This window comes from Marmota flaviventris, chromosome 7 (genome assembly GCF_047511675.1).
Source record: "Marmota flaviventris isolate mMarFla1 chromosome 7, mMarFla1.hap1, whole genome shotgun sequence".
NCBI classification, from domain to species: Eukaryota; Metazoa; Chordata; class Mammalia; order Rodentia; family Sciuridae; genus Marmota; species Marmota flaviventris.
In genome coordinates this window covers 98,092,451-98,106,297 of record NC_092504.1, presented here as the reverse complement: position 1 = coordinate 98,106,297, position 13,847 = coordinate 98,092,451, and the positions used below count along the sequence as shown (strand labels likewise).

General features: G+C 40.6%; 1 protein-coding gene across 1 annotated transcript in view; it reads right to left on the bottom strand.

The window, feature by feature from the left end:
* Tspan5 (tetraspanin 5) overlaps window positions 1-13,627 on the bottom strand; it is a 164,208-nt gene extending 150,581 nt beyond the window's left edge. The window contains exon 1 of the mRNA XM_027926686.2: window positions 13,209-13,627. Within this exon, the coding sequence (XP_027782487.1) occupies window positions 13,209-13,289 (81 nt within the window). The 5' untranslated portion in view covers window positions 13,290-13,627. The remainder of the gene's footprint in view (window positions 1-13,208) is intronic.
* Window positions 13,628-13,847: the final 220 nt, after the last annotated feature.

Here is a 13,847-nt window from a genome sequence, read left to right as displayed (position 1 = left end):
CAGCCCTTCTCAGGTGTCAGGCCTAACACCAGAATGGACAGCTGAAACTCAACTTCAGGGTACAAAATACTAATATGAGATGGTTTGGTTTTGCAAAGAAAATGAAGAGTGAATGTCAACTGGGTTTTAAATGAGAAAATTAACAACAAACAATAGCAGTGAATTCATGGTCTGGTGTCCATGATAAGAATTACATGCCATTCACAGATACTGAATAGAACATTGTGAACGTTTGTTAGATCTTTTTCTCCTTTAGTTATTTTGAGAATGCACTTATGTAGGCAGAATATTACAGAGAATGAAAAATATATGTTACAATGAAAGATTATTTTAATAGTTCTGAAGGAAGTTAAGGAAAAACAACCCAAAGATATGGTGGGTGTTAAGGAAAATGGAGTAATAATTGCTAATATCTATGGAACATTCCAAGCAAGGTACACACATTAACTGAGATAGATGTTAGGTCTTAATTTTACTATTAATAATGTAAGTTAGGCTGGGAGTGTAGCTCAGTCGTAGAGCCCTGGGTTAATATGCATGAGGCCCTTGGTTCAATCCCCAGCACCCAAAAATAATATTAATACTTACACTAAAACATGTAATTTTGCAGATGAGGAAAAGACTTAACTAGAGTTGGAAAGCAACCTGTCTAAGGCCATCAGTCTAGAAATGCAGCGGGGTAAAAAGCAGACATACTGAAGCCCAGACTCCTTCACAGCAGACTCTTCCACCTGACTACTCCCCAGATCACTAGAAGACCCAGGCTGTGATGGCTCTCATGTCACGCTTTAATATTGCACCTTATAAAGAATTCTCCTCAAGGTCAATAACCTGAGGTCTTCATCAGTTAAAGGGCTGGGCTACATGAACACGACTACAGCTCAAAACAGGAGAACTAACTTTGGGCACAAACTGCATCACCCATGAGCAGAACTACTTACTTGGCAGGAAAAAGTTTTAACACTGCTTGGGGGGGAAATATTAACATCGGGGGAAATTTTTGTTGGAAGCAAAACATTACACTTTGAGAAATGCTTAAGTCAAGTGTTCCTCCTTTATTAGGACTACTTAATTGAGTACAAAGCATTAAAATAGTCGGCCTGAATATTTATTAGAGCACCAGCTGTTCCCTCCAGATTTTTAGAAATTCAAGCGTTAGTGCCAAGTGTAATTTAGAAAAAGAAATTTCGACAAGTAAAAGAGCCCCATGTCTTATACACATATCTAAATAGTAAATAGTAGCTGGAAGAGGTATAGAACATCACTACGCCGCTTCAATGAGGGGAGCCAAAATATTTTGCCATCCATTTCCAAACACTATTTTGTTATTAAGCTTAGTGATAATATTCCTTAAAAATTATACCTTGTAATTCATAATTAACAATCCTTTATGTACATTCAGATAATACCAGGGATAACCACAGGGCATATATGACATGCTGGTTTGGTTTTATTGTTGTTGTTGGTTTGGTTGGGTTGGGTTCAGTTTGGTTTTTTAGGAATGGTGCTAGCCTCAGCAAAACGTCTCAAACATTTTTACATACCCTGCTATGCTCAAAAAATATAGATTTTTTTATTCCAATTTTTGTTTCCTTCAAAGGATTTTCACTGTAGGAATCCAGACCTAATTTTTTTAAAGGTGATGGAGGGAAGGAGAAAGGGAAGGAGAGGAAGAAAGAGAGGAAGAAAATAATGGGGAAATTCATTTTGCCTACCTTGGATGTTATACACTGAAACTTTCCTTTTAAAAGTAAACTCACATGGGGGCTGGAGTTGTGGCTCAGTGGTAGAGCACTCACCTAGCATGCATGAAGCACTGGGTTCGATCCTCAGCACCACACAAATATAAAATATAGATATTGTGTCCACCTAAAACTAAAATTAATATTTAACAATTTTTTAAAAAGTAAACTAGCAAGGACTAGAGTTGTGGCTCAGTGGTAGAGCACTTGCCTGACATGTATGAGGTCCTGCGTTTGATTCTCAGCACGGCATATAAATAAATGAATAAAACAAGTGTCCATCAACATCTATAAATAAATAAAATTTTAAAAGTAAACTGACAAATGTTAGTGTTTGCTTTATTGGCACCTGTCGTGGTGCTAAAAATTGAGACCTGAGAAAAGAAGTGTTCCATTCAAAGCATTAGAGCTGAGTCAACTCCACGAAACTGCCATGCACAGCTAGCCACACCTGTGCCCCGCAGAGAGTGTCCAGCCAGAGCTGGAGGTCAGGAAGGAAAACCAGGGAAACTGAGGCTGAAAGGAAAGTCAGCAGGAACAGGGAGGACGATGTTTTGAAGTTAAGGATGGTTTGCTGAACTAATGAATTCAGTATTAGCCAGGCATGGTAGTGCATGCCTATAATCCCAGCTACTCAGGAAGATGAGTCAGGAGACTCACAAGTTCAAGACCAGACCGAGCAACTTAGCAAGATCCTGTCTCAAAATAAAAAGGATTTGGGATGTAGCTTACTGATAGAGCCCTTGCCTAGCATGTACAAGGCCTAGACTCAATCCTGAGCACCGCAAAAAAATAAATAAATAAAGCCCACCATGCTGACATATGCAAAGCAGTATGACCAAGGAAAAGGAACAAAAAGTCTTGTTCTTCATTATGCCTATCAAAGGAATGACTAGATTCTATTCCTACATGTGCTAATTATTAGTATATTAATTGTAACATAATAAGTTCTCTTTAAAGAGATTTTTTCATTTTGATTTTAGGGATTTGGGGTTTAAAAGTAAACTGGCACTTTAAGATTAATAAAAGAATTCCATCAGGGATTAAATAGGCCACTTTTTTTTTCCATGTAAGCAAAGAGCAGCAGCAGCATGTTCTGGTAAAATCAGTCACCCTTTAGTCACGCTCTACAACACCCATGTGTCCCCTCCAGAGAGCAACAGGAAGCAAAAGCCACATATTCCCATGAAAAACAAACCAGAGTTTCTCAGCCTTGACTGGGTATCACAATTACCTACAGGACCTAAACACATTAAAAAAAAAAAAAAAGCTAGTTTCACTAATTCCACACTGGATGAACCACTGAATCTGAAATAGTGGAAAAACTGTCTTCTAACCTACTAATATATCTGTAAACGGATAAAATAACAACTAGTCCTACAGAGACCACCCCTAGTTAGTGAGAGGGACTTCCCATGCATGAAGAGAGATAAAAACCCACATAAGCAGTAAATTTTTTTAAACATACCTTAGCTATCAAGACTAAAAAATATTCTTTTTAAATTTAAGAAGGACCTTTTGCTGTGCTTTGAAAGTGTTTTGTAAAGCCCACGTATTAAAGGTTTGGTCACTAGCCTGTGTTTCTGTTGGAAGATAGTGAAAACTTTAAGAGGTGGGACTCCTTGGAGGAAGTTGGGTCATTGGGGGTAGGGGATGAACTCTTGAAGAGGTTATTGGGACTCTAGTCACTTTTCCTCTCTTTTTACCTTCTAACCACCATGAGGTGAAGAGTCCTTCTCCGCCATGTACTCCCACAATGTGGTGTGCCACCACAGCCCCAAAGCAACAGGGCCTAATGACTATAGATAGAAACTTCTGAAACTGTGAGCAAAAATAAACCTTTCCTCATTTAAAGTTAATTATTTCAGGTATTTTGTCACAGTCACAGAAAGCTGACTTTCTTTCCCAAGAAAGATCCTTCATGGTATCTCAAAATACCAAAACAAATGGCTAAGCTTCTCCAGAGGAAAGATGTCAGAGACATACCTATTCAGCCTTTCCTTGCACACAAAATAACGCCACCCCCAAACAGACACACACACTCTTGTAGAATACCTGGAAACACAGTTTAAAAACCACTGAGCAAAACTAAAACATTTAAATAGGAATCTTATACAGTATTCAATCTAAATTCAAATTATTAACTTAAGATTAGAGCTTCTGATTAGCATTTAATCTAGAGTGATAGGTTTAATAGAGATTCACTTGAAAAAGAAGTGAGGGTTTTATTTCACTAGAAATTCAACCAGGCCAAGCATGGTGGGGCATATCCCATAATCCCAGTTACTTGAGAGGCTGAGGCAGGAGGATCGAAAGTTCAAAGCCAGCCTCAGTAACTTAGTGAGACCCTGTCTCAAAATAAAAAACAGAGGGGCTGGGATTGTGGCTCAGAGGTAGAGTGCTCACCTAGCACGCATGAGGCACTGGGTTCAATCCTCAGCACCACATAAAAATAAAATAAAGATATGTGTCCACCTATAACTGAAAAATAAATATTAAAAAAATAAAAATAAATAATAAATAGAAAGACTGAGAATGTAGCTCAGTGATAAAGCACCCCTGAGTTCAATTCCCAATAGAAGAAGGAAGGAAGGAAGGAAGGAAGGAAGGAAGGAAGGAAGGAAGGAAGGAAGGAAGGAAGGAAGGAATTCAACCAGAGTCAACAATGTCAACAATGTTCTGGCTACCAGGAAAAGCATGTGCAGTTTAGCCTGGGTTAATCACTAATATTTGCATTGAGAGATTTATCTTTTACAAAGTACTTTTATAAGTATAATCTCATTTAATGCTGGAAAATCATTCTGCAGAAAATTATTTCCCTAGTTTTTTGGATAAACAACTAACTGAGAGGGGGGTCTCTATTCTGAGAGTAACTTACACATAGTCAAATCCCAGCCATGGCAGAGGCTTCTGCCTCCAGGTCCAGCTCTGCCTAGAGAATAAAGGAAGCGTTCAAGAGTAATAGCCCACTGCTCTCTGGATGGTTGGAACAACTCATGAAAAATGTGTTCCATTCTGGTTGCTACATTAATGGAGGTGCATCCAAATGGGACCACAGGCAGAGTTCCATGACCTGGGCAAACCACAATCTGGAAATGTTATATGAAACATATGGAAGAACTAGCTTTTAAAGAAGGAAAACAGAAGGTTTAACAATGACATAATGGTTATTTTTAAAATTATAAAGTACAACAGGAAAGAGACATAAGTCTTTTGGTGAGACCAAGTGACACAGATAGGGGAAGGATACTAAGGAAGCCCAGAATAGCAGATCAGAATAAGAAAGGTGTCCACGTGGTGGGTGTAGGGATTGTGGCATGGAATGCTGAAAGTACTGGCAGGTAAGAAGGTCAACTATGTGAGGAGGGGAATGGCAGTAGCTGAAGACTGGTGACATATGGGGAGGTTTATCAAATAACTATATTAAGAATAATAGGAGGCAGGAATCTCATTGTCAAAGGCAGCAGATATAAATATGGAGAGCAAAATAATTAGATTAAACCCTCTGATATCAGATAGGAATTTAAGCTATTACCATGAAATCAGGTTTTTTAAAAAATATATAGAGAGAGGTAGATTAAATAAACACCAAGTGTAAATATGTGTAAATATTCCACCGTTCTGTCCACTAAGAGAACCCAGGATTGCTGATGCCCTAATAGCAATGAGCACACCAAGTGACTGAACCTTGGCTTCTAACTACCATCTTAACGGAAAGGAACCAAAGCTCCTTGAAGGAATGGCTGATAGGAAAGATACAGGTAAATTATAAGATGAGCTGGAAACATCTTGTTTCTGCCAGAAAGCAAGGAAGTGCTCAAAGATTGATGGGAGTAAAAAGAGTACTGTCGGGCCTGGAGTTGTGGCTCAGTGGCAGAGCGCTCACCTAGCATGTGCAAGGCACTGGGTTTGATCCTCAACACCACATAAAAATAAATAAATAAAATAAAGGTATTGTGTCCATCTATAGCTAAAAATAAAATAAAAAAACAAAAGAGGGGGTTGGGATTGTGGCTCAGCGGTAGAGTGCTTGCCTAGCATGAGCGGGACCCAGGTTCAATTCTCAGCACCATATAAAAATAAAGGCATTGTGTTATATCCATCTACACCTAAAAATAAAAAAAAATATTAAAAAAGGTACTGTTGCCACTGTGAAAGGACTGCCAATGGCTAAGGATGGGACCAGTTTAAACATCAAAGTAAATAATGAGAGTAACAGATGAAAACAGGAGGCTATAGGTTCTTACTGATTTAAATAAATGAACTGGAAATTTGATGATGTGCTATTTACATAGTTTCAAAGTAACTTGTCACAAAATATTTACAAATTACAAAAGGAACTCTATGGTAGAGAAGCTTGGCAGATGACACCTTAATCGAGTGACCATCATCAGCAATGGGACAAACAGAAATTTGCCACCTGATGGAATGCAGTGAGAACACAGTGTCACTTCAGTGCTATTCCTGCCAAAGGCACACAGCCTGGATACAAGCTTGAGGAAATGGCAGACAAACCCAAATTGAAAAACATGCTGCACAATAACTGGCTTATAATCTTCAAGAGTAGCAATTTCATGACAGTGAAGAACTGAAAGGGATTAAAAAGATATAACTAAATATGATGTGTGGTTCTGTCCTGGATCCCTTGGCTTTAGAAGACATTAGTGGAATAATGAGGAAACCTAAATTAGGTCTAAAGATTGGATGGTGGGGAGGGGTCTGGGGTTGTGCTCAGTGGTAGAGCACTTGCCTCGCTCTTGTGAGACCCTGGGTTCGATCCTCAGCACCACATAAACATAAATAAGTAAAATAAAGTTATTGTGTCCAACTACAATTAAAAATAAAAATAATTTTAAAAAAAAGATTGGATAGGGGTAATATATCAGTGTAACTTCCTGGTTCTGATGGTGGCACTGTGGTTACCTAGGAGAATATCCTAGTTTATAGAGCCATCATACTGGCAACTCTGCCTCACATGATTCAAGATAAAAACAAGTTCTTTGGACCACTTGCAATTTTTCTATAGGTTTGAAATGTTTTAAAGTTAAAAAAAATTAAAGTCAACAACAATAAGTTAGGATGGAAATTGCAGAGACTGATTAGACCTAGTTTGAAGACAAAATGCTCTAATGATTAAAGTGATTTAAAACAGATTCATTCTTAGAAGGCTGGAAGGATATTACAGAGGAAAATGCTTCCCTGATTAGGAAGTTAGAGATGACTCCTATGTACTTTCCAATGACTCTCTAATTCATTCATGCAACAAACACATATTTTAATACCTACTATATGACAGACAGTGTGTGACACACTGTACTTAAGTAATGACTGAGAGACAATCCCCACACAGGACCATTATAATCCAATGGAGTACGATTCAGAAGTCTGAAGTTAGAAATTTTAAGATAGTCAGTTCCCAGTATCAAAAAAAAAAAAAAGACAGTCATGAGTGTTATGTGTAGAAACACGTGACTCTAGAATATTATCTTTAATACTCCAATTTCGTTTATAAATTCTTGATAAACTAGATATAATTCATTAATCTATCATATTCTTTAGAACATTTTCAACTTACCTTTTTTTTGTGCTCGTGGATGGTATTAATTGTGGCATATGCAAAAACTTTATTGCCTTTCAATTATGAACAGATGTAAATGACTTACTTGATGTTTTATTTTAGAATAACAAGTATCTTCTAAAGTAAGTTTCAAACTGAGAAGCTGAGACTATAGTTATGGAAGAGACTTAACACTCCAAAAATGAACCCTGACAGGTTCTTCCACACCACAAAAGTCACACCATATCACTTCACATCTCTGTGCTCTGATCTTTTTGTCAGTCACAAAGACATTATAATATGCTTGTAAGATCCTTAGAAGAAAGACATAATTGTAAAGCTCTGTTAAAAATGCACATCACAGGTAAATGGATGGAGTTAGAGAAGATAACACTAAGTGAAGTTAGCCAATCCCCCCAAAAAAACAAATGCCAAATGTTTTCTTTGATATAAGGAGGCTGATTCATAGTGTGTAGGGAGGGGGAGCATTGGAGGAATAGACGGACTCTAGATAGGGCAGAGGGATTGGAGGGGAAGGGAGGGAGCATGGGGTTAGAAATGACGGTGGAATGTGATGATCTTATTATCCAAAGTACAGGTATGAAGACACGAATTGGTGTGAATATATTTTGTATACAACCAGAGATACGAAAAATTGTGCTCTATATGTGTAATAAGAATTGTAATGCATTCTGCTGTCATATATAAATTTTTTTAAAAATGCACATCACACCAGGTGTAGTGGTGCATGCCTATAGTCCCAACTACTTAAGAGGCTGAGGCAGGAACATCGTTTTAGCCCAAGAGTTCAAGACCAGTTTGGGCAACATAGTGAAACCCTATCTCCAAAAAGAAAGAAAAGAAATGGGAACAGGGGAGTAAAGAAAAGAAAAACAACACGTTGCTTTAACCTTTACCAGGGACTACCTATTACTATGGCTTTTAAGACAGAGGGATCCATCTAAATGAGCTCACCTTGGCAGTTTTATGGTGGGCAGAATATGACTTGGTTTTCCAACTTTTCCCTTTGGCTTCATTTCAACCTTCAAGTATATCATCAAGTGAGAATGCTCCAGCACCTCAGACTGAGTGAGTGGCCAGAACAAGCAAGTCAATGTTCAATTACTTTCCCCACTGAGGTCTGCATACCTTTCTTATGCTTTTCCCACGTGACACTTCCATAACCGTATTTAGCTTTCTTTCTACCATCTCCCTGTAATTCAAAAGGCAATTTAGACTCCCATATGGTTGCCATCGAAGCTAACAGATGTCTAGCAAATTAAAACAAAAATTATGACTTATAAACTGCTGATGTATCATCATTCCAGAACATCTTGCAATTTATAGTGAATCATAAGATAAGGCTTCCTACTTGATACCCCCCCGCAAGGTTCCCTAAATCTCCCTCCTCTCTGAATTTAAGCCCTGTGGAAGCAAATTAGATGCAACATTCTGCCATCAACTCCAGATAAACCACCACTGTAACACAATGTAATATTTGAAAGCACACCAAAAAAGAAATTTGGCCTCAAGTATCCAAGGCTGTTCTATCCTTGTACCACAGAGAACAGAAAAATGACTTGATTCTCGTAAGTTGTTCAGGGCTTCCACTGATCTATGGGGTCTTTTCTAATAAATCATGATAAAAATCTATCGAATCCACTTGCCTTATATCCTTGGCAGATCTTAAGAGTATTATCATTACCTAGTAGTAATGAGTCCAAAGTACTAGCAAAGACATTCGAGAAGTTCTTTAGCCCAGGATAGAACTGGTATGGTATCTGAACACAATAATGAACTTCACCATTTCTTAAATACTGAGACTTTGTGCTAATTAGTATATTATTTTAGTGAATCCTTGAAAAACCATGATGCCATAAGACAGATATTATCTTTATAAATAAAAAATTAAAGCTCAGAAAAGCAGACTGTATTTTCCCAAGATGGCTGCAACTCATACAACCTTCTGCAATGTTACCTTGACACTCCCCCATCAAAAGGAATAATTTATTTCTTCACCTCCCTGCAACTGAGCAAGCTCTGTAAGTCCTTTAACCAATGGAACAGATGAAAGTGACACTGTCGCACTTCCAGATACAGTTAAACTGACTGGAGGCTGCTTCTTCCAGTCTAAGAGACAGGAAGAAGCCACCTACAGGTGCTCTGGTCAACAGCTCTGGCTGAGTCTTCAAGAAGCATCAACTACCAGTCATGAGAGAGCACAATCTTGGACATTCCACCTCAGGGAGGCTTCAACTAACTCCAGCCCCAGCCACATTTCACTGCAAGTGCACCAGAGACCCCCAGGGAGAACTGCCCAGATGAACCTGGCCAAATTACAGAACTATGAGCTATAATAATTAAATTTTGTTTTAAATCACTAAATTTGGGGGTTGTTATGTAGCAATAAATAACCGGAATATTGACATTAATCTACTTGCCCAGAAACAGTTATGTATCAGAATCAAGGTCCAAAGCAAAATATGTATTAAAGATGGATAATACGATATAAGGATTCAGTACCTAAAATGACTGACTTTAAAACAAAACCCTCAGGCTGGGGATAATTGCTCAGTTGGTAGAATGTTTGCCTTGCCTGCACAAGGCCCTGGGTTCAATTCCCCGGCACTACAAAAAATGAAATATAAAACAAAACCCTCTTTCTCTTCCTTCCCCAAAGATATCTTAGGGTTTTCTGAGAAATGTCATAGTTTGGTGACACCCTCAAGAAAATCAATCCTCTTTGTCTTGAGTTGTTCCAATATATAATAGGGAAAACCTTGTTTTGCCTACCACCCAGTGATAACTAATGAGAAAGGAATCTGTACGAGATGTTAACTTTGTTACTCAGAATATCATTACAACTGTTATATAAAATGATTCAGATTTAACACATGAAACTGTAATTCTAATAATAAAAATATATTTAATGACTCACAGGACTACTTTTGAGATTCACAGTGGGTAAAGGGAAGCATGAATACCATACCAATAACTAAACAGACCACAAAGAAATTAGCAAAAGTATTTTTTTAATTGAAAGGATCTTTGAGAAAGAAATGAAAGTAATAAAACTGGTCTCCAGCAAAGTCTCAGGAAAAAAAAAAAGTCTATTAACTTAACAAGTGTCCCTGTATATGCTATATATATCAGTGCCCATCTCTTATATTTTTCTTTGCCCACATATTAGAACTCAATAGCTTCATTCTTTGTCATAACCAGAAAGAACTTTACAACTCAACAATCCCATCATTGTAACAGCTGAGAAACTGAGGCACAGGGCAGTTTACTGGCTAACTGCTGATTAGTAAAAGGAGCACACTGTGTACAAGTGCCACAATATTTTCCATTTTATTTTACCAGATCTGTATCTCTACACATCTTCAATGTGTTTCGAATTTATTCTAGCGTGTCAGTGTGAAAATGAAAGAGCAGGAAACCATGCTGTCTGTTAGCAGTTTCTTCTTCATAGTTGTACAGGAGCTGCATTGAGTCAGCTGTTTCTGGCCCTCACACACAGGTTGATGACTGTAAAGATCAGAACTGAGCAACTTTTTGAAACACATTGCCTGCACTACTAACCCCAGTTCTTCAGCCACTAACATCGTAGTCTGAATTATTTTAATCAAATAACATAGATGCCTTCCTGTTGAGCAGCACTAAAGAAGGTGGCTCTGATAAACTGAGAAATTTAAATATAGGGTGATTTTGGAACAGTGAGCTAGACAGGAAAGGTTTGAGGGGACAGATGAGAAAAAAAGCTTTACACAGAGAAGTGGGGGAGGACATATAGGCAGCAGGGAAGAGGAGGGCCCTCTTAAGTAGGCACCTACTTAACAATTCTGCCTGGGCTGCTGGTTTAGAAACAGCCTCAGTCTGCTTTCAGGCTTTCTACAGAACTCCCTCCCACCCACATGAAGACCTTCAAAATCAGACAAGATGTGGATCTATTCTGGAACTCTCCATGCAAGCACTCGGTAATTCTTTGAAGCTCTGCATAATTCCAGGGGTTCTGTTGCAACCTAATCCAGAGAAAAGGCTAAATTTGCCTCTGTGCACTCTACAAAATTACACTAAACTGTCAGGGAACAGGCCCAAATCCTTTTATTTCCTTTTCACTCCCTGCTATGAAACTACAGAGAAAGCCCCTGGGTGCTTTTTGTTGCCTGGTAGCTGAAATGTGCAACTTTTGGAAGTGTTCAAGCAGAATGGAGAGGCCTGGACTCACTGTCCCTGCAAGGGCCAGCTCAATTCCACTGGTCCTTGCCTCTCAAAGTCAAGAAGTAAGTTCTGATAAAATCAAAATAGTTTACTCAGTAATAGGCCAACCTACCACTTAAACATTTCCAGAAAGGATTAGAGAGAGAAGCAAAGAAAGAAAATAATTTATTCTCACTATTTTTGCAACAATGTTTGGGGGAGGGGGGCAGCGTGCTTATAGGAACCATGAGGTTAACTGACAAAAACCTGCCCATAAACCTATTCACATGTCCCCCAATTAATTTTTATCAGTTCTGAGAACAGATGACAAAGTGGTCTCTTCCATTTCCTTCACAAAACATACATAACCAAAGCAAGATGCTCCTATAGAAAATAGAAAATAAAATAACCTAGTAAAAGTGTGGTAGGGAAAAAAGAATATAAAGAGCTGCACTGACAACTATTCTTACAGATGTTTACATTTATAGCAAATAGCCAAATTAAAAGAGATCCAAATAAATATACCCTATGTTCAGACGGCTGTAGACTATTATTGATCCTGCAGTTAGATCATTGTTTACCTCACACTGAACAGCAACTTAGAGAACACCCCCAGATGGCCACCATCTTTACTTTTCAAGGGGAAAGGGGTTTCCCAGTGAGGAAGAGGATGGGATGGGATGAGATGGGGAGAAAACCCAGTGTTTTCCCCTTGTCCTGGAGAACTCTTTGTCTGGTTGCAGAACACATTTACAAGATCGTGGAACAAAAATCAAAACAAAAGAGTAGGGTCCCAGCCCAATTACAATAGATACCCAGCACCCAGTATTACCACGCAGAGAGCATGGTTTGAATCTTGTCTTCAAGCATCTGCTCTCCGGGTTCTCCAGTAAAACACATCTCACACACCTTCTCCCTTGCATTTCTCCAAGGGTTACCAAAACCCATCCAGCTCTGTGTCGCTCCTTAAAAAAGGAGGACGTGAGGCACGAGCATACTGAAACATATGTTGATGGTGACTTATTATTATCCTGACAATGATATATATAGAAATAAATCCGTCCACTCCGCACGCCCACTTGGCCAGTCCATTATGCAAAGGGAGCGCTTTCCAGCTGAAAGGGGTAAAAGCGTGCAGGAAGCGTTATTTACATTCACATTACAGAACCATATACCACAGCATCTGCATCCTACACAAAGCCCGAGATGGTGCAAAGAGATACACGCTAAGCACGGCACAGACCAGCCGCGGCAACACGGAGCCGAGCCCTCGTCCAATCAGATCCTTGTTAGAAGGTGGACCTCAGGGTCGGCTCTGCCCTATTAGCCTGCCCTATTATGACACCACGCTCTGCCCAACATCCATATCCCACGGGGAGCAAATCTAATTCGTGTGGTTGCTCGTTTCTCAAACTGCCGAGCCCTTTCTTTTATCTGCATCCCTACTATTCGTCCCTTAAAAAGCCACCCCAAGGCCTGGGTGCCCCCTTTCCAGCTCGGTTTTTCTTTTTACCCCTCTCATTCCTAGAAAGGATTTAAATGTTTCTCTCTTCAACGCGCAAGCTGGAAAGACTGAAGGCAAATGCCTCTCCAGGCTTCTGCAAGCGCCCGAGGGGCTGCGAAAAGTAAAAGCAGCAAACGACGCGGGGGAAAATTGTCGAGAATCAATCGGCCACAATAGTTGAGATCCCTGGAGCGCTCCAACTTACCCAGAATATGACATTGAAGCCAAAAATGAAGTATTTGATGCAACAACTGACTTCAGGACCCTTGTAGTGCTTCCCGGACATCCTCTGGGTTCATGAAGACACTTGCCCCGGCAGCCCGAGTTTGGAGCCCCGGAGCACCGTTGCTCGGAGCAAGCCCGGCAAGGAGCTGAGCTCGGGGCCGCGGCGCGGGCGGCCCGGGCTCAGCCGCGCGGGGACCGACCAGCGGAAAGCGGCTCCCGCACCTCCAGCCCCTCGCGAGCCGAAGCCGCCGGAGCGGGTGTCCGCGAGCGGGCGAGAAGCAGCACGCTGCAAACCCGAGCCTAGCCGAAGCTGGCCCTGAGCACAAAGCGGGCGCCTGCGTCCGTGCGCCAGGCGGCCAGTCCGGCGATCGGTCCCCGGGCTTCGGGCAAACGCGGCAGCGGCAGATGCTGGCGGAGACGCAGCTCGCCCGCCTGCTCGCGCGCTCCCTCCCACCCTTCGCTCCTCCCGCCGCTCGCTCCGCCCGCCTGGTCCGCGGCTCCACCACCCGCGCCTCCTGCAGCTCCGCCCACCGCCGAGCCTCCGCGGAGCGCGCGCGTGCACGGGCTCGAGCGCTCCCGAGTGGCAGTGACACCACTTAGCCGCCGCCGCCGCCGCCTC